At 41.4% G+C, this 18555-nt stretch overlaps 1 protein-coding gene across 1 annotated transcript in view; it reads right to left on the reverse strand.

Moving 5' to 3' along the window:
• The window catches only part of CFC1 (cryptic, EGF-CFC family member 1), a 70442-nt gene that overhangs the window by 25070 nt on the left and 26817 nt on the right, over positions 1–18555 (reverse strand). The window contains exon 3 of the mRNA XM_067742379.1: positions 4478–4538. Within this exon, the coding sequence (XP_067598480.1) occupies positions 4478–4538 (61 nt within the window). The remainder of the gene's footprint in view (positions 1–4477; positions 4539–18555) is intronic.

The raw sequence follows: 18555 nt of genomic DNA on the forward strand, positions 1-18555 counted from the left end.
CCCCCATGTGCACTGGTGGACACCTTCTCAGGCTGGGGTGAACAAGGCTGTGGTAAGGACTATCTGTCTAGGTCTCACTCTGTCCTGCCTGCCACAGACTGGCCACTGGGCTCTCCTCTGAGCCCCTAAAACTCCCCTTCTGTCCCAGTAGTCCTATCCACCAGTGAGGGGGCCTCCCCAGATGCAGGAACCTCTCCTCACTCTCAGCTTCCTGCCAGGGATGCAAGTCCCATCCTGCCTTCTCTCCTCTTCCTTTTCCTTTCTTTCTTTCATCCTACCTGGCTACATGGGGATCCCGTTTGTCCTTTTAGGTGTCCGAGGTCCTCTCCTCTGCCAGTGTTCAGCAGGTGGTCCGAGAGAATTGCTCCATTTGTAGATGTATTCTTTATGCATTTGTAGGGAGAGATGAACTCCATGTCCTCCTACTGCTCTGCCATCTTGGAAAGTCAAGGCTAGCAGATCTAACATTCCTAATAGGTATTAATTTCCAAACTTTAGGCAAATATATTTTTTCTATATACAGTTTCTTCTTCTGTGAATAATAATTCCGATCAAATATATCCAATACATGACTGCCTACTGTATTAATCAGCTACACCTGTGTAACAAACAATTTCAGAGATTAGTGGCTGAAAACAATCATTTATTAGGTCATGATTCTGGGGGTCAGCATTTGGGGCTGGGCTGGACTTAGCTAGACAGTTCGTTGCTGGTCTACTCATGTGACCATAATCAGCTAGAAAGATGGTGTCTGGTTGGTCTACAATGGCCTCAGGCACATGTCTGAAATTTGGTCCTGGCTAACTGAGAATGAGTGGGTCCCAGATTTCCAGCAGGCCAGCTCAGGCTTACTCACATGGCGGTAGTTGTAAGCTTCCCAAGAGTGGCAAGCAGGGATCTTCCCCAATGCACAAGCTCTTGTCATGTCTCTTCCTACATGACTGCGAATGCTCCATTGAACAAAGCAAGTCACATGCCACGCCCAGGGTCAGTGTGAGAAGAAACCATACCATACGAGCAGTGATGAGAAAAACCTGGGACAACAACACAGCAACAAATTGTGATAGTAGCCTCCTCCTACTTCCTTGACAACAACGCAGATTTGCTGAGGTACCAATGGCCCTGGCCCTGGTCCTTCCCCAGCCACAGAGACACACATTTCCACTCCCCTGGAAAACGATTGGTTTAAGACCTGGCCACTGAGACAGGATGAGAAGTTAACTAGAGGGGGGACCCCTGGGAAAGTTTCTTTCTACAACAAAAGGTGCATCAGAAGAAACAGGACTTCTTTGTGCAAGAATGCTTGAACTTCTGTGGCTGTGAGAAAATCACAGACCAGCCAACCAGCCAAACTGTGGTTGAAACTGAGCAGGACACTGTGGGGTCTTCCTGGGGAAAGAAGTAAGACCTTCTCCACCTTTGGTTTGTAGAGAAGCTTTAGCTTCCTAGGCCTTTCCCAAACTCCAAAGAGAAAATATAATCAAAGAAGTTAGAAAATGCAGAAACAAAGGAAAAAAATCAAGCAGGACAAAATAATAATAGTTTAGCCATTAAACAAAGTCAAGGACATGTAGTTCCTCCTCAAGGGCTATGGATAATATTCTGAGTCATATCCTTGAGTTGTTTTACAGATACTAAAACGCCCATCAGGTGGGAGAAGTTAACTGTATGCTCACCACAAGCAAGTAGACCCCAGATGGGTTGTAATCAGAAAGTTGTTAACTTTCTGTTAACTCCTGAAATACCTCCCTGTTACCTCACCACCAACAAATCAGAAGAAATCTACAAGCTGATCACACACCCCTTGACCCTCTCCCTTACCTTGCCTTTAAAAACTTTTCCCTGAAAGCCTTCAAGGAGTTCAGGTCTTTTGAGGGTAAGATGCCCGTTCTCCTTGCTTGGCCCCATGTTGAGCACCTTGTAATAAATGCTGTCCTTTCTTTCACCACAACCTATGTCAGTAGATTGGCTTTATTGCACACAGGCAAGCAGACCCGAATTTGGTTTGGTAACATGGTCAAGCTACTGATTAACCATCCTGGAACTGCCTGTTTCTTGTTATGGGAAATAGCATGTGCCCTTACTATTTTAGCCACTTCAAGTTGGGTATTCTCTTATTTAGAGTGTTTTTTCCCATTTTCAGAGAAAATTTATCTCAGTGAGGTAGACATTGAGCCAGAGTTCTATTCTTTTTCAGTAATCTAATGAAAGCTGGAGAAAACTGTGTAGTTAAAACTTAGTTCTCTTGATTAGGAATAAAGGATAATGCATCAACTGAGTGCAAAAAGGAACAGGGTCAATAGCACCATACGTAAAGTAAAAATGACAAAAGAGTGACTTACCGTTCACTAGCTTGTTGACTTAGCTGTGGCAAGCCTCTTTTCTGTTAAGCATTTTGTATTAGTCAGAGGGTGAGTGAGAGTTGGCGAGAGACATGTGAAAGGATGATGTGTGTGTGTGTGTTGGGGGGTGGTTGGCTTCAGTGCTGGGCCCTGCTACTGTGAACTGTGCATCAACCAGCTCTTCTCACCAACCAGCACTTTGGAAACACCCAAACCTTGGAGTCATCCCGGACTCTTCTCTTTCTCGTTACCCCACATCCAATCTGGTGGCACATACCACGGATTCCACCTTGAGAATCTGTGCAGAATCTACCCCCTCTTCAGAGCCTCCTCCACTGCTCCCTTGGCCTGAGTAAGGCAGCAGCACCTTCCATCACCTGGGTAATGCGCCAGCCCTCCTCAGGCTCCTGCTCTCACCCTGACTCCACCCTGTAGACTGATCCCCACACAGTGGCCAGATTATTCATTTCAGAATATGAGACACATTATATTTCTCTTCAACTCAAATCTCTCCTGTGGGTCCCAACTGTCTAGCAGTAGAGGCCAAAGCCCTCCAGTAGCCTTCAATGCCCACCATCATGTGCCTGTGCCTCCTCTCAGAATTCACCTTCACCAGGCCTGTCCCTCAAACATGCAGAGAACTTTCCCACCAGGGCTTTTGCACTTGTTCTTTCCACCTGAGACACTTCTCCCCAGATGTCTGTGGAATTGCTGCTTTGACCCTCTGAGTATTTGCTCAAACATCACTGTTAGAGAGGCCCTCCCAGAGCAAGCTTCCACCTTGCTGCCACTGCCCAGCCCATCTCACCCTGTCTCCTTCAACCAGGTTTATTTTTCCCCTGAGTGCTCTCATGAGCTGAAATGTGTGTATGTAGCTGTTTGTTTGTTTATGTGTCCCTCCCTCTAGAAGGCACTCTCCACAACGTTCTCTGTATATCCCTTCCACATAGCACGGAGCCTGCTATAGGATGTGCATTCAAGCCACAATAATTAATTCATACTAATTGGATGAGTGAGCGCTATGTTCTCCAAGGTCTTTCTGACACCATCAAGTGGGGGTGGAGGGGTCATAGAGCTCCCCAATTTATCTTTTAGATGTTGGGTGGCCGATTTAAATTTTTATTTGATAGAAATGGCTTTCCTACTAAAAGATTTGAAAGTGTCTATTTTACACTATTCCATGGGTGGAAAAACTGGTTCACTGGGGAGGTAAGTGATTGTGTGAGGGAGAAGGGAATTTTCACTATTCACTTTACACACTTCTATTGTGTAATTTAAAAAATGAACATATATTATTTTAATTAAAAAATGAAAGGCTTTTCTTTAAAAATAGTGCAGTGATGTGGAGGAGTGGAATGCAAATCTCACAAGCCTGTCTCTTACCACTGGGACCAGTATACTTCAGATCAGGCCTCTTCACCTCTTCTCTCTCACTTCTTGTGAGACCTGAGCATTTCTTTACACCAAGCTACACACTGTGTTGTGGATTTCAAATGTACAAGTTATCATATCTTTCTCATTATAAAAATATCCGTGTACCTCACAGCACAGTTGGAGGAGAATAGTCAAAGGACAGATATGCCTTCCTACAAAGACTAGCACTGCTAACACTGTTATGCACTTTTTCTATTTTGGTTCACATTACCAAGTTTTTATTTGTTTTAGGTAGTTGGATCATACACTTGCATCTAGGTCCAAGTTTATGTCCTTATATTTTAACAACTTTCTGCCATATTGAAGTCCTAACTTTCAGCGTCTCTTGAAAGAATTAAAATAAGCCAATTCTCATGCCTCTTTGCTCTTGTTTCAGAAAAGTTCTTTTGCTTCAGAAAGATGAGTCTGACACATCCTGAGGCCACAGTGTGCCCTGCCTGGCTACAGCGGGCCCACTGTGGTTCCTGGCAGCACAATTAGTGCTCTGACACTTTCACAAAGCTTGGAAAGACTTCTGATAAATTTACTATTAAAGCTTGGAATAACTCCAGTACAACTAGCCTATTACTCTTGAAAATTATATAGTTTCCTTCTATCCACTGGATCAATTTTCAGAAATTAAAGAAAAGATGGTGAGCGTTAATTTAATTTGTGTCTTGACATTGGCAGGAGGTCAACGGGAACATAGAATTCACCCCTACCTCCACCCCCCTGATCTGGCAGTAAGGAGGTGGCACCACTGGAGTGCTGTCAGGAGGCCAACTAAAACACAAGACGTAAAAAGTCTCAGAGTCTCATAACATAATACCCACAATGTCCAGATTTCAATGAAAAGTCACTAGTCATTCCAAAAACTATGAAAATCTCAACCTGAATGAGAAAGGACAACAAATGCCAACACCAAGATGACATAGATTTTAGAATTATCTGACAAGGATATAAAAGGAGTCATAAAAATATTTCAAGGAGAAGTTATCAACATGATTGACGTAAATAAAAAAATGGAAAATCAGTTATAAAGAAGAACCAAAGGAAAATTTTAGAATTGAAAAATACAATAACCAAAATAAAAGGCTCAATAGATGGGCTTAATATTGGACTAGAGATGATAGAGGAAAGAATCAGTGAGCTTGAAGATAGAACAGTAGAAATTCCCCAATCTGGCCAATAGAAAATAGAGTGAAAAAAAAGTGAACAGGGCCTCAGGGACCTGTGAGACTATGACCAAAGATCTAACATTCATGTCGTTGGACTTGTAGAAAGAGAGGACAAAGAGAGTGAGGCTGAAAAAGGACTCCAAGGAATAATGGCTGATCTTCAACAAAGGAGGCAAGAAAATACAAAGGAGGCAAGAAAATACAATGGAGAAAAGACAGTCTCTTCATTAAGTGGTGTTGGGAAAGCTGGACAGTCTCAGGTAAATCAATGAAGTTAGAACACTCCCTCACACCATACACAAAAATAAACTCAAAATGACTTAAAGACAAATATAAGACGTGACACCGTAAAAACTCCTAGAAGAAAACATAGGCAAAACATTCTCTGACATAAATCATAGCAACGTTTTCTTAGGTCAGTCTCCCAAGGCAAAAGAAATAAAAGCAAACCTAAACAAATGGGACCTAATCAAACTTACAAGCTTCTGCACAGCAAAGGAAACCATAAACAAAATGAAAAGACAACCTATGGACCGGGAGAAAATATTTGCAAATGATGTGACTGACAAGGGCTTAATCTCCAAAATATAAAAACAGTCCATACAACTCAATATTTAAAAAACAAACAACCCAATCAAAAAATGGGCAGAAGACCTGAATAGACATTTCTCCAAAGAAGACACAGATGGCCAACAGGCATGAGAAAAGATGCTCAACATTGCTAATTATTAAAGAAATGCAAATCAAAACTACAATGAGGTATCACTTCACAGTCAGATGGCCATAATTAAAAAGTCAACAAGTAAATGCTGGTGTGGGTGTGGGTGGTTGGCACAGAGGAGGAAGGCGAGCCTTCCTTACTGCACACGCAGGCTGCTCCAAGCAGCCATACTCCATCATTTACGCGCTGTCTCTGGCTGCTTCAGCACGACCAACTGCCCAGAGTTGGGTAACTGAGACAGAGATGGGATGGATCACTCTCTTCACTTTGAACAGCTGTCTGGTGCACTCAGAATTACATCAACTCGGTTATAACTAGACATCTGTCCCTGTGCCATGTACTGTGACATTATATTTACTTTTATTATTGATACTTGCCTATCATGTCAAAACAAAGAAAAGTGGACTTCATGTTTTATTTTTAAGGCACACTGAAGCGTGGATTATTTTGTTATCCAATTAAATGGCAAAACATTGTGTTTATTACGCAACAGCAACTGCACTAAAAATTTTAATAAAGTAAGTGTTGACCTTACCAGACTAAGCACTCACCACAACATTCCCAACTTCCAGGAAGATAATGACCAGAAAAATTGGAAAAGTTTAAATGAAATAGTTCATCATAGCAGAATTTCTTCACAAAAATAAAAATGAGGCTGCAACTAAAGTAAGTTTCCAAGTGTTGGACAAGAAAAGTCATTTACTGATGGTGAGTTAATTAAACTGATTTATTTCAGTAGCTGAAAATAAACTTTTTTAAGACTATTGATCTTTCAGCTGTAACAGTTTCTTGAAGCGTTGACATTGGGAGCAACAATAACAGACAATTAAAAAAAGGCAAATGTTTTCCAGTGGTATTCTTTGGCCCTTGATAAGACTAATGGTGTTGCTTGATAAGCCTGGTGCTGTTTATTTGAGAAACCAATACTGAGTTTGAAGCGCCTGAAGAATTAGGCTGTAACTAGTGTGTGTGTGTGGAGCAGGGACATTTTCAAAGAGGTTCAGAAAACAAAAATTCAGTACAACCTGATGGAAACCGTTAAGATGTTTTACAGTTGATGATGGTAAAAACACTTGTGGAGCAGAAAAAGGCTTAGTTGGACAAATTTACAAAGCTTCTGAAAATGTAAACCCTTTAAAGCAAATGGTTGTTCATTTTATTATTCAACAGCAGGTACTTTGCAGAAAATATTGGAATCTATCATGTGTTATTAACCAGTAGAAGCTGAATATCCTATCTTGCTCAACCACATAGCAATTCAATAGATTAGCAGATGTAAAGCGTTATTGCAATATTTTTTGAGCTCAAGACTGAAATGGAATTTTTTTCTGAATAAGAAGAATCACCCTCAATCACTATTATAAAACATTGGTTGAATTAAGAAATTAGCTTTGGCTACAGATTTGATGTTTCTTATGAAATCAACCTAAAACTATAGGGCAAAATAGAGCTTATGTGTGAAACTTATACCGTAGTAAAGTCAATCAGACAACAGCTAATGTTTAAATCACAAGTAAAGGCAAGTTGCTTTACATACCTCCTGCGCTGTCAAAAATTAAAACCCATACAAATTTGTGTGGGCATATGTTCTGAGCTGAAACTACAGTTCTAACAAGGTTTTTTTGGACTTCAGTGAAAGTGCAAAGGAAATGTCCTTATTTCAAAGTCCATTTACCTGTGCAAATAGAGGGGCGTAACTTTTGATTGGAAGTGATTAATCTGCAGTGTCATGCTAAAATATCAAGAGGAGAATCTAGCAGAATTCTATAAAGCCCTTCCAAGTGATAAATACTCTCAATACCATATCTTTAGGGATCAGTATTTGTCAGTACTTACCTGTGTGGAAAAAAACATTTTCAGAGGTAAAATATGTAAAATCTCATTACAGGTCAGCAGTAACAGATGAACACTTGCAATCAATTTTGATGATAGGAAACAGGAACCCTGAACCCCAACTAAGCAAAATGTTATCCCCCAAATACTTCCATTCTTTTCGCTAGTGTTCCCGTATCACAAAACATCATGCTAAGTTATATTTCAAATTTTGTCAATAAAATCTGGTGCGAATTTGTCTTCTCTCTTGTCATGTAAGTATATACTTAATATCTTCGATTTTTGCCTCTTGGTCTGTCAAGCCTAAAAAACATTTACTACCTAGCTCTTTATAAAAAGTGTTTGCAGACTCCCGGAGAGGAGATTTTGGTCTCTGTCTAAAGGAGCTTACCATCTAATTTGAGACAGACCAGACAATTGCCCATGAAATCACAAACAACCCCAGTGTCTTCCTTTTCTTTATTCTTAAATTTAAAATATTCTTTGGAAGTACAGAAAAGCTAAGGAATCTTGACCACCCACCTTTCTGAGCATACAGTCCCTTTTCCAGAGGTCACCCAGAGGTCATCCTGCTTCCTCCCTTTCTCCCCTACAGTCTAGTCTCACTCAGCAACCAGAGTGATCCTGTTAACAAGTAGGGTAGTTTAAGACCCCTCCGCCCTCAGACCTGCAGCAGCTGCCCATCTTACTCCTGTTGAAGCCACAACCCCGTGGTGTCCCTGCCAGGCCTCAGGAGCCCACATGCCCACCGCATCCCCACCCCATCCCCACCTGCATGAAGTCAGCCACCCTGGCCTTTGCTTTTCCTTGGCACACTCCTTTCTTATGGCCTTTGCTTTCCCTTGGCACACTCCTTTCTTATGGCCTTTGCATGGGCTATTTTCTCTGCCTGGTGTCAGATTGCCTGATTTAGCAAACAAAAATACAAGATGCCCAGTTAAGTTTTCATTTCAGATAAACAAATAATGTTGATATAACTATGTCTAAATACTGCAAAGGGACATACTTACATGAAAAAATTACTCATTGCTTACTTGAAGTTCAAATGTGACTGTGTATCCTGTATTTTGCCTGCCAGCACTGTCTGGAATGCTCGTAACTTCTATCAAGTCTTTGCTCGGAGTGGTCTCCTTCCAAGTGAGGCCCACCCTTAGTGCCCCATTTAAATTTGCCACCCAGGTCATCCCCTACCATACCCAATTCCCTTACCTTACACTAATTTTTTCCTTATAACATTCATCACCTTCTAACACACCAGATAATTCATTTGTCATGTTTATTGTTTATTTTTATCTCCTCTCATTCAAGTGTAAGCTATACCTGGGCAGGGATTTGGGGGTTTTGCAGGAGACAAAACACTAATCTATCCCGGTACCTAGAAGAGAACCTGGCACATGAGAGTGCTCAAGAAATATTTGTTGGAAGATGGATGAGTGAGAGTCCTCTGAGCAGCAATTGGATGTCCACAGGCCACAGTTCCACTTTGAACTTATTTATGCTTTTCCAAGCTTTTTTTTCCTGCCCATTCATCCAAGCTAGCAGGCTGGTGTCACTCCCAAATTCTCCCTCTCTCTTATGGTGCTCTATTCCTCTCTCCACAATTATTTGGTGTCCACATCCCACTCTAGTTCCTCCGCATTACTCCTCATCTGTCACCTGCTCACGCCCTGTGGTCCCACCTTGCCCTTTAGGTCTTGCCTGTTACTTGACAGTCTCAAGTCTCCTTGCCACTCATCTATCCCCATCTGATCCCTTCCTCACACTACTTCTCAATGTTTTTAAAATGCAGAATAGTGAGAAATGAAACAGAAACCACAATTTGTAAGACTAACTATGTGAGTCTCCAAACTGATAAACTGTCTCAAACCACGACATGCAAGTAAAATGCTATTGTTTTCTTTTCTCTCTTTCTTTAAGTTGTCTCTCATGGGCTGTGAAAACGCCTTAAAAGGATTTGAATTTTAACAATTTCTCATTGATCAGAGTGGAAAAACAAACATAGACTTTGGAGTTCTAGACTTTGGAGTTTTACCAGGGTAAAATTCTGACTTTTGCTATATGCTATTTATTGAGATGCTATAGTACAGTATAGTAGGTGGTGGCATCAGAATCACTAGGGGGGGGTTGTTAAAATACAGCCCCTGATTCAAGAGATCCGGTGTGGCCCAACAATTTGTAAGTTTCCCGGGGATGCTGGCACTGCTTGTCCAGGGATTTTCTTTGAGAACCACCACTGTAAAGGCTAATAACATGAACTCTGGAGTCAAACAGATCTGTCTCTCAGCTCTGGTATCTCTATTGACTCTGCGACCTTCAGCAAGAGGCAAAATTATGCCTCGGTTTTAATTGTCAACATAGATAATAATAGTATATACCTCATGTATTGCTTTAGAAGTGCTGGTTCTTATGACTGCAACTATTGTTGTGTTGTTATTATTATTATTAGATAAGTTGCTCAACCTCTTTGAGTGTCATTCTCCACATGTAAAATAGAGGTAGCATAGGTTATTCCACAAAGCTGCTGTAAGGATTAAATGATGTAACTTCAATGTTAAGGCATTCGATGGACATTTGCTGTCTACATAAATGGAGGTCCTAGTTCATAGCAGGCCCTCATTACATCAGGTTCTTTCCCTGGTTTTCCTTTCAAACAGCCTTGGAATATACAACAAATTAGTCATGTCCATAGCTTTGAAACATTTGTCTCCAAAGTCCAGGAAAAGAAAAGGATGGATAACATTTCTCTGCCTTGTACTCATATGGGAAGGAACTTATTTAGACACCCACAACTGGACTTCCCTGGTGGTGCAGTGGTTAAGAATCCGTCTGTCAATGCAGGGGACACGGGCTTGAGCTGTGGTCCGGGAAGATCCCACATGTCGCGGAGCAACTAAGCCTGTGCGCCACAACTACTGAGCCTGAGTGCCACAACTACTGAAGCCTGTGTGCCTAGAGCCCGTGCTCTGCAACAAGAGAAGCCACTGCAATGAGAAGCCCGCGCGCTGCAACGAAGAGTAACCACTGCTAGCCGCAACTAGAGAAAGCCCGCGTGCAGCAAGGAAGACCCAATGCAGCCAAAATACATTAATTAATTAATCAATCAATCAATTAAAAAAATATATAGACACCCACAACCATCTCACCAAGACCCAGGATCAAGGTAAGTGCCTTCCATTAGCACCACCATTTCCACTAGAGACACAAATTAATGTCTCCAAGTACAATTTTTCTTTTCAAAAAATTATTTTTGCACCACATATTTGTGTAGAGTTGTTTACAATCATGTCTTATCAATTCACCTTTCTCAATACCCTTCACATTCATGTACTTCTTGCCATCCTCTTCCTCGACATTATCCCAAGCCACCATCAGCCTTGCTTAGAAAACTGCAAAGTCTCCCATCTGGCGTCCCTGGCATGATTTGCTTTCATCCACTCCATTTCTTCTATGTACTGCTGCTTGAGTGAACTTAAAACACAAATTTCATCACATCATTTCCCTTCCTCAAATCCTCTAAATTGCCTTCCAGAGTCCCAGAGCATTTCTTAACACAAATAACAATCTTCTTTTTCCTCTTCCTTTTCTCAGTTCCCATGTTCCCTCCTAATTATTGGCCATAATGATCTTTCAGTTCCTCTAATATTCCTCAATAGCAATTTGCTGAATGAATGAATAAACATAGGACAAACCTTTATCACAATTAAGCAATTTTAATCACAAAATTACTTTAGTAGTACCCTTTGCGATATTGAGAAAAAAATCATTAATAACCCCACTACCTTAATATATTGTCAGCATTTTTATGTATCTGTGTAATCACAGTATAAACCTTTGCCATAATTTTTCCTGAAATAAACATCTATTCCATATCCAGCGAGCATAAAATCATCCTGTTGTTTCTGTGGTAAATTTTCTTAGATGTCACAGTATTACCTCCTCATTTTTTCCATGAGACTTACTAAGTTTTGTCACTAGTAATCATGTAATCTATCACTTATAAGCTGTTCTTCCATTTGTATTTTTAAAATCTCTTTATTATATAATATATAGAGACATACACACATACATACACACACACACACATATATTATATACCACTCCATAAAAGTATAGAAATTATAGAAACATATAGATGCGACAGTAAAATTTACCCTTAATTGCACTACTCAGAAATAACCACAGTGATCACTTTGAAATATATTTCCTACCCTTTAAGAATTCTGCTTTAAGTAGGTGGCCTAAGACTTTTATACTTCATATTATATCATAAGTATCTCTTTTGTAATTAAAAATAATCCTGTGGATGACTTTTAACTGATTTGGTATTATTTTATGGTGCAGAGGCTCCAGGTTTATTAACCATTAACTATTCCCGACAGTCAGGTGTGTAGTTGATTCCAATGTTTCTGGTGAACCAGGACTAGTTCATAGAGGTGAAATTATTGGATCAATGGGAATGAAAAAGTAAAATGTTTTTGTTATAAATTGTCATTCCAAAAGATGTAACCCATTTATACTCCCACAAAAAAACATATAGATGTGGGCTGTCCCATCTAAACTACAGACATGTCAAGGAGCTTCTTTTGCAGCCCCAAATGCCATTGTACGAACATGAGGTGGTTCATGATGGAAGGCACTTATTTAAATACTCTCTTTTACACAACTATCACATGTGGCAAGGAACTGACGTTTCTGGCAATAGCCAAAGAACCTGGGTGAGTGATATGAGGAGTGGTAAGATAAACTGAACTAACTAAACTACATCTGGACCCCGAGACCCAGAAACTGTGAGATAATACATGGGTGTTGTTTTAAGCCACCAAGTTTGGGTGATTAGTAATTCAGCAACAGATAATTAATGCAGATTTGAGTACGGTGACAGAGGTTCTCACATAACCTAAAAAGTGGGAGTGGCCTCCACATAGTGGCGGCTGGAATGATTTTGAGTAATGTGTTGGAGAAACTGTAATTTGCCTTGAGCAGCCTGTTAGTAGAAATCTAGACTTTGAGGACACTAGGACACTAAGAGCCAGGACTCAAGGAAGTGAGGAAGATGTGACAGGAAATTAGGAGAGGGGAGACCTGGTTATGCAGATACAGAAATCTTAGCAACATCATCATCTACGGTTTTGGCGGGCTGAAATCTTCCATTGTGCCTGCACTGTAGGGCCAGATCAGAGCTTGGCCACTCATTCTTGGAATTCAGGAAAGATCACACGAGGAGGAGAGTGGACAAGATTGCAGAGTAGAAAGACCCTGAGCTCACATTCTCCCACGGGCACACCAGAATTGCAACCAGGTACAGAGAAACTATTGATAAGAAAAATCAGAAGACTAGCAGAAAATATGTTCTACAACTAAAAATATAAAGAAGGAAACAGGACGAGAAGGGTAGGATGGGCAGAGTCACGTTGTAGTCAAGACCCATCCTCCCAAATGGACGACCCACAAATGGGAGAATAATTACAATTGCAGAGGTTCTCCCCAAGGAGTAAGGGGTCCAAGCCCCACATCAGCCTCCCCAGCCTGGGGGTCCTAAACTAGGCAGATGAGCCTCCAGACATTTCACTTTGAAGGCCAGCAAAGCTTACATTTAGAAGACCCAGAGAGTTGTGGGAAATGGAGACTCCACTCTTAAAGGGTGCACACAAAATCTCACAAGATCATGGACAGAAGCAGTAATTTGAAAGGAGCCTGGGTCAGACATACCCACTGATTTTGGAGAGTCTCCCAGAGGCAGGAGGCAACTGCAGCTCCCCCTGGGGACAGACACTGGTAGCAGGAGCTTGCTCTACCACAAGGACACTGGTGCTGGCAAGCATCATCTTGGAACCCTCCCTTCAGCTTGTTAGCACTCAGACCTGACCCCACCTATCAGCTTGTTGGCACCAGTACTGGGACACCTCAGACCAAGCAACCAGCTGGGCAGGGACACAACCACACCCACTGGCAGGATAGTTGTCTTAAGACCCCCTGAGCCAGCAGCTGCCCTTGGACCTGGTCCTGTCCACCAGAGGGCTTAAGACCTGGCCCTGCCCACCAGTGGGCTGACACTGGCCTCATGACCAGCTTCACCCTCCCGTAGGTAGGCACAAGCCCCAGGAACCATTAGGCCCTGGCCCTGCCCACCAGTGGGCTGACACATCAACTCTGTAACCCCCAAATCCCTGCAGCCAGAGATACCAGGACTTGGATCCACCCAACAGGGAGCTGACTCTAGCCCTAGGACCTGGCCCTGCCCAACAACAAGCGGGCACCAGCGCCAGGACCACTCCAACCCTGCAGCCTGCCATTTCAGGAGCCAGCCTACCCACCAGCAGGCCAGTACCAGCCCCAGAGCCCCCTGGACCCCTCAGCCATCTGGCCCAGGATCCAGCTCTATCCACCAGCAGGCTGAGACCAGCTTAGGAACACCCTGGACCCTGCAGTCAGCCATGTCAGGAACTGACCCCACCCAACAGCAGGCCAACACCAGATTGGGACTTCTGGGCCCATAATCACCCACCCCAGAACCTGGCTCTGCCTCACCAGTGGGCAAGCACTAGCCCCAGGATGCCCCAGGGCTCTGTAGCTAACCTCCTTATGACCTCACAGCCTTGCACAAAGCAAGGCCTGGCAACCAACCAAACTGGGGCCAGCCAGACTACCCACAAAAGATAGTGCAACACAACAGAGGAACCCATGCAGCCCACATAGGGGGCACCCCTAGAGCATATAGTTCCGCTGACCAGAGGGAAGTGTGCTGCTGGGATGCATAGAACATCTCCTACATAAGGTACTTCTCCAAGGTTGGGAAACATGACCAACTTAACAAATACATAGAAATAAAAATAACAAATTGTCAAGGTGAGGTGACAGAGGAACATGTTCCAGATGAAGGAACAAGACAAAACCCTAGAAAGAAGAGCTAAGTGAAGTGGAGCAATCCTCCTTAGAAGAGTTCAATATAATTATTGTAAAGATGTTCAGAGAACTTGGGGGAAGCATGGATGAACAAAGTTAGAAGTTATTAACAAAGAGTTAGAAAACATAAAGAAGAACCAAACAGAGATGAATACAAAATGGAAGACAGAACAGTGGAAATCTCTGCCACTGAACAGAAAAAAGAACAAAAAGAAATGTAGACAGTTTAAGAGACCTCTGGGACAACATCAAGCACATGAATATTTGCATTATAGAGGTTCCAGAAGAATAGGGGGGGGTGCAGAGAACATATTTGTAGACATATAGCTGAAAACTTCCCTAATCTGGGGAAGGAAACGGACATTTAGGTCCAGGAAGGGTAGAGAGTCCCAAATAGAATCCCCTCAAAGAGGACCACACAATGACACATTGTCATTAAAATGGGAAAAATTAAAGAGAATATTAAAAGCAACTAGGGAAAAGCATCAAGCAACATACAAAGGAGCTCCCATAAGGCTATCAGCTGACTTTCCAGCAGAAACTCTGCAGGCCAGAAGGGAGTGGCACAATATATTTAAAGTGATGAAAGGGGAAAACCTACAACCAAGAATACTGTACCCAACAAGGCTCTCATTCAGATTTGAAGGAGAAAGAAAAGTTTTACAGATAAGCAGAAGCCAAAAGAGTTCAGCACCACCAAACCAGCTCTACAAGAAATGTTAAAGAAACTTCTTTAAGTGGAAAAGAAAAAGTCACAACTAGAAATACTACAAAATACTACAAAAGGAAAAATCTCATCGATAAAGGCAAATATACAGAAAAGGTATAAAGATAGTAGGAAGGTTAAAAGACAAAAGTAGTAAAATCATCTATATCCACAATAAGTAGTTGAGGGATACAAAAAACAAAAGATGTAAAATATGAAGTGAAAAATAGTAAACATGGTGGGAGGGAGTAAAATGCAGCATCATTAAAATGCATTTAAACTTAAGAGATCAGAGACTTAAAAAAATATATATATATATGTATATATATATATATATATATATATATACACACACACACACATACACCCTTCATGGTAACCATAAACGAAAAATCTATAATAAATACACACACAAAAAAGAAAGGAAACCAACATAGCATTAAGATACTCATCAAATTACCAGGGAAGAGAGCAAAAGAAGAAGAGAGGAACAAAAAGGAACTACAAAAATAACCCCCAAACAATTAGTAAAATGGTAACAGGCATGTACCTATCAATAATTACTTTAAATGTAAATGGACTAAATGCTCCAATCAAAAGACATAGTGTGGCTGAACGGATACAAAAACAAGACCCGTATATATGCTGTCACAAGAGACCCACTTCAGATTGAAAGACACCCACAGACTGAAAGTGAGAGAGTGGCAAAAAGATATTCCACGCAAATGGGAATTGAAAGAAAGCCAGGGTAGCAATACTCATATCAGACAAAATAGACTTTAAAATAAAAACCAAATCAGGAAGCAAAGAAGGACATTACACAATGATAAAGGGATTGATCTAACATACCTAACAATATCTTCATATTACAATTGTAAATATATATGAATCCAACATAGGAGCACCTAAATATATAGAGAGAATATTAATAAACATAAAGGAGACATTGACAGTAACACCGTAATAGTAGGGAACGCTAACACACCACTTACATCAATGGACAGATCATCCAGACAAAACCAATAAGGAAACACTGGCCTTAAATGACAGGGACACCATATGAACGTAATAGATAAGTATGGAACTCTTCTCATCTCTGCCCAGGTCCTTTTGAAATCAATAAAGTGAAAAGGTTCCCAGTCCAGTTGTCAGAGGGCTGGTTCTGAGACTTCCAGAACAATATGAAGAGGGTCCTTAAAGACTGAAGGAAATAGAGCCTGCTGGAATTTTGTGAGAGTTCCTTGGACTTTGGCGCCACCTACAGGGCCTCAGATGCTTATCCCAGGTTTGGCTGGCTTTGTCGTGTGTTTCACCCTGCAAGATTAGCTTGGCAGCTTCCTTGGACAAGAAGAGGAACCACAGAGAACAGTTCCAGCATTTGTGTGAGTATGGCAACAACAGTGACCCTCCTTCTGTATCTGTGTTCCTCGGCATATGTCTTCAGACCATTATGAAATCTTAAGCCCCTTTCTGAGTGGCAGCACGAATGTCCATAAAGACCTCACATGTGAGACCCTTCAAAATGGGACACTTTTCTTCTTGCACCTAGTGACGAAACACAGTGCTAGTCAGCCCAACACCCATGAGCAGATGTGAGGTCCAAGAGCAAAAGGGAAAAATGTATCTTCATCAAAACCAAGAAGAAATGTCTGCAGAAAACGCTGAAGGTATCTTCCCAATGCTTGTGCAAGAACATTTTTGAGGCCGTAAGTAGAATTTCTTTATGTTATGTAAACACAATAAATTTTTTTTTTAAATCTAAACTGAACTTGCTTTCTGCAGAGAGGGACCTGTCTGCTGAGGTCCACTCAATGTTTGAGAGTAGAAATTTCAATTTTTTTTTTTTTTTGCTAACCATAAACTTTTATTAATGGAAAATGGAATGCCTCATTAACAGAAAACTTGTCTTAAAAATGGCAGAAGAATACACTTATTTTAAAAAAAAGTGAATTCGCATTGCGAGATTTGCCTTTGTTTCTTAAAAGATTCCACAAGTTCCAGGTAATTCTGGCTAAGATATTCAACAGTACATGGGGCTGCCTACCACCACCCGCCAAGTGGCTGGGGTCTAGTAGCGGCAGGTGAAGCATGGGTACGGGTTGGGGTTTGGTGCGGGACCCTGCTGCACTGGTCCTGGCCTGCAGGTCCTCCAGCATCTCGGCCTTGGGCAGGCACCACGTAACCCAGGGCATGCCTGCCCTATGCAAAGCCATCTCGTCTAGGAACAAAGGCACACGTTCAGCTCAGGAAGCACGCTGCGTTCTCATCGTGTCACCGTACAGCATAGTAGATATATTTCTTCTTAATAAAATATAAGATTATTTGAAGGTGGGATTGGGGAGAAGAAAGAGAAGTAAAAATATATATTTACTATACCGCCTTTATGTATTCATTTTTATCAACTTTGTCCCCTGTGCTCCAGAAATTGTGAGTCTGCACCCTAAAACAATGGTCTAAAGAAATTCCACTTCTGGCTATATACACAAAACAATTGAAAGCAGAAACTTGGAACAGATATTTGTACCCCAAACATCTGTTCCAACGTCATGAAGCGTTTCCCCTGTGAATTCTTCTAAAAATTTTACACTTTTAGCTCTAACATTTAGGTCTTTGATCCATTTTCAATTAATTTTTGTATGTGGTGTAAGTTAAGGTCTAACTTCATGTTTTTCCATGAGGGGTTATCCAGTTTTCCCCAGCACCATTTGTTGAAACTATTTGTCCTTTCCCCACTGAATGGTCTTGACACCCTTTGAAAAAAATCATATGACTCTGTTTGTGAGGGTTTATTTCTGGCCACTCTACTCTACTATTCTATTCTGTTCGATTCTATTCTATTCTCTCTTCCTTTGCCTTCCCTTCTCTCCCCTCCCCGCCCATCTTATTCATCTATAAGTCTGTCTTTATGCCAGGACTACACTGCTTTGATCACTGCAGCTTTGTAGTAAGTTTTGAATTCAGGAAGTGTGAGTCCTCCATCTTTGTTCTTTTTCAAGATTATTTTGGCTATTCTTGGGTCCCTTGAGATTCCATTTGAATTTTAGGACTAATTTTTCTATTTCTGCAAAAAACACCATTGGGATTTTGGTAGGGGTTTTAGATTTTTATTTGGAGATGAAGAACAAAACATGAACATTAAAAAAAATTGTGAGCTCTGGTTATCAGCTTAACTCCCCCTACAATGCATGTGTCAGTGACTAAAGCTGGTGTTTGTCAGTCTCACAGCACTGATGCTCCTTTTACTACCAAAGGCATTTTACCAGTGGCATGTATTTCATGAAGATGTTTTTTTACTGAGAGCAAATGCACCATTCTGGAGGACTTTCCTGGAACTGTCACCATTCATGGCTGAGGCAGGTGAGGTGAGCAAATTCCAATGTGGAGCCACACCTGGCTTCAAGGCAAACAAAAGTTGAAACATTTATCTTTTTTTCCCTACCTGATCCTTCCAGAATCCCT

The sequence above is a fragment of the Pseudorca crassidens genome, chromosome 6 (genome assembly GCF_039906515.1).
Source record: "Pseudorca crassidens isolate mPseCra1 chromosome 6, mPseCra1.hap1, whole genome shotgun sequence".
In the NCBI taxonomy this organism is placed as follows: domain Eukaryota; kingdom Metazoa; phylum Chordata; class Mammalia; order Artiodactyla; family Delphinidae; genus Pseudorca; species Pseudorca crassidens.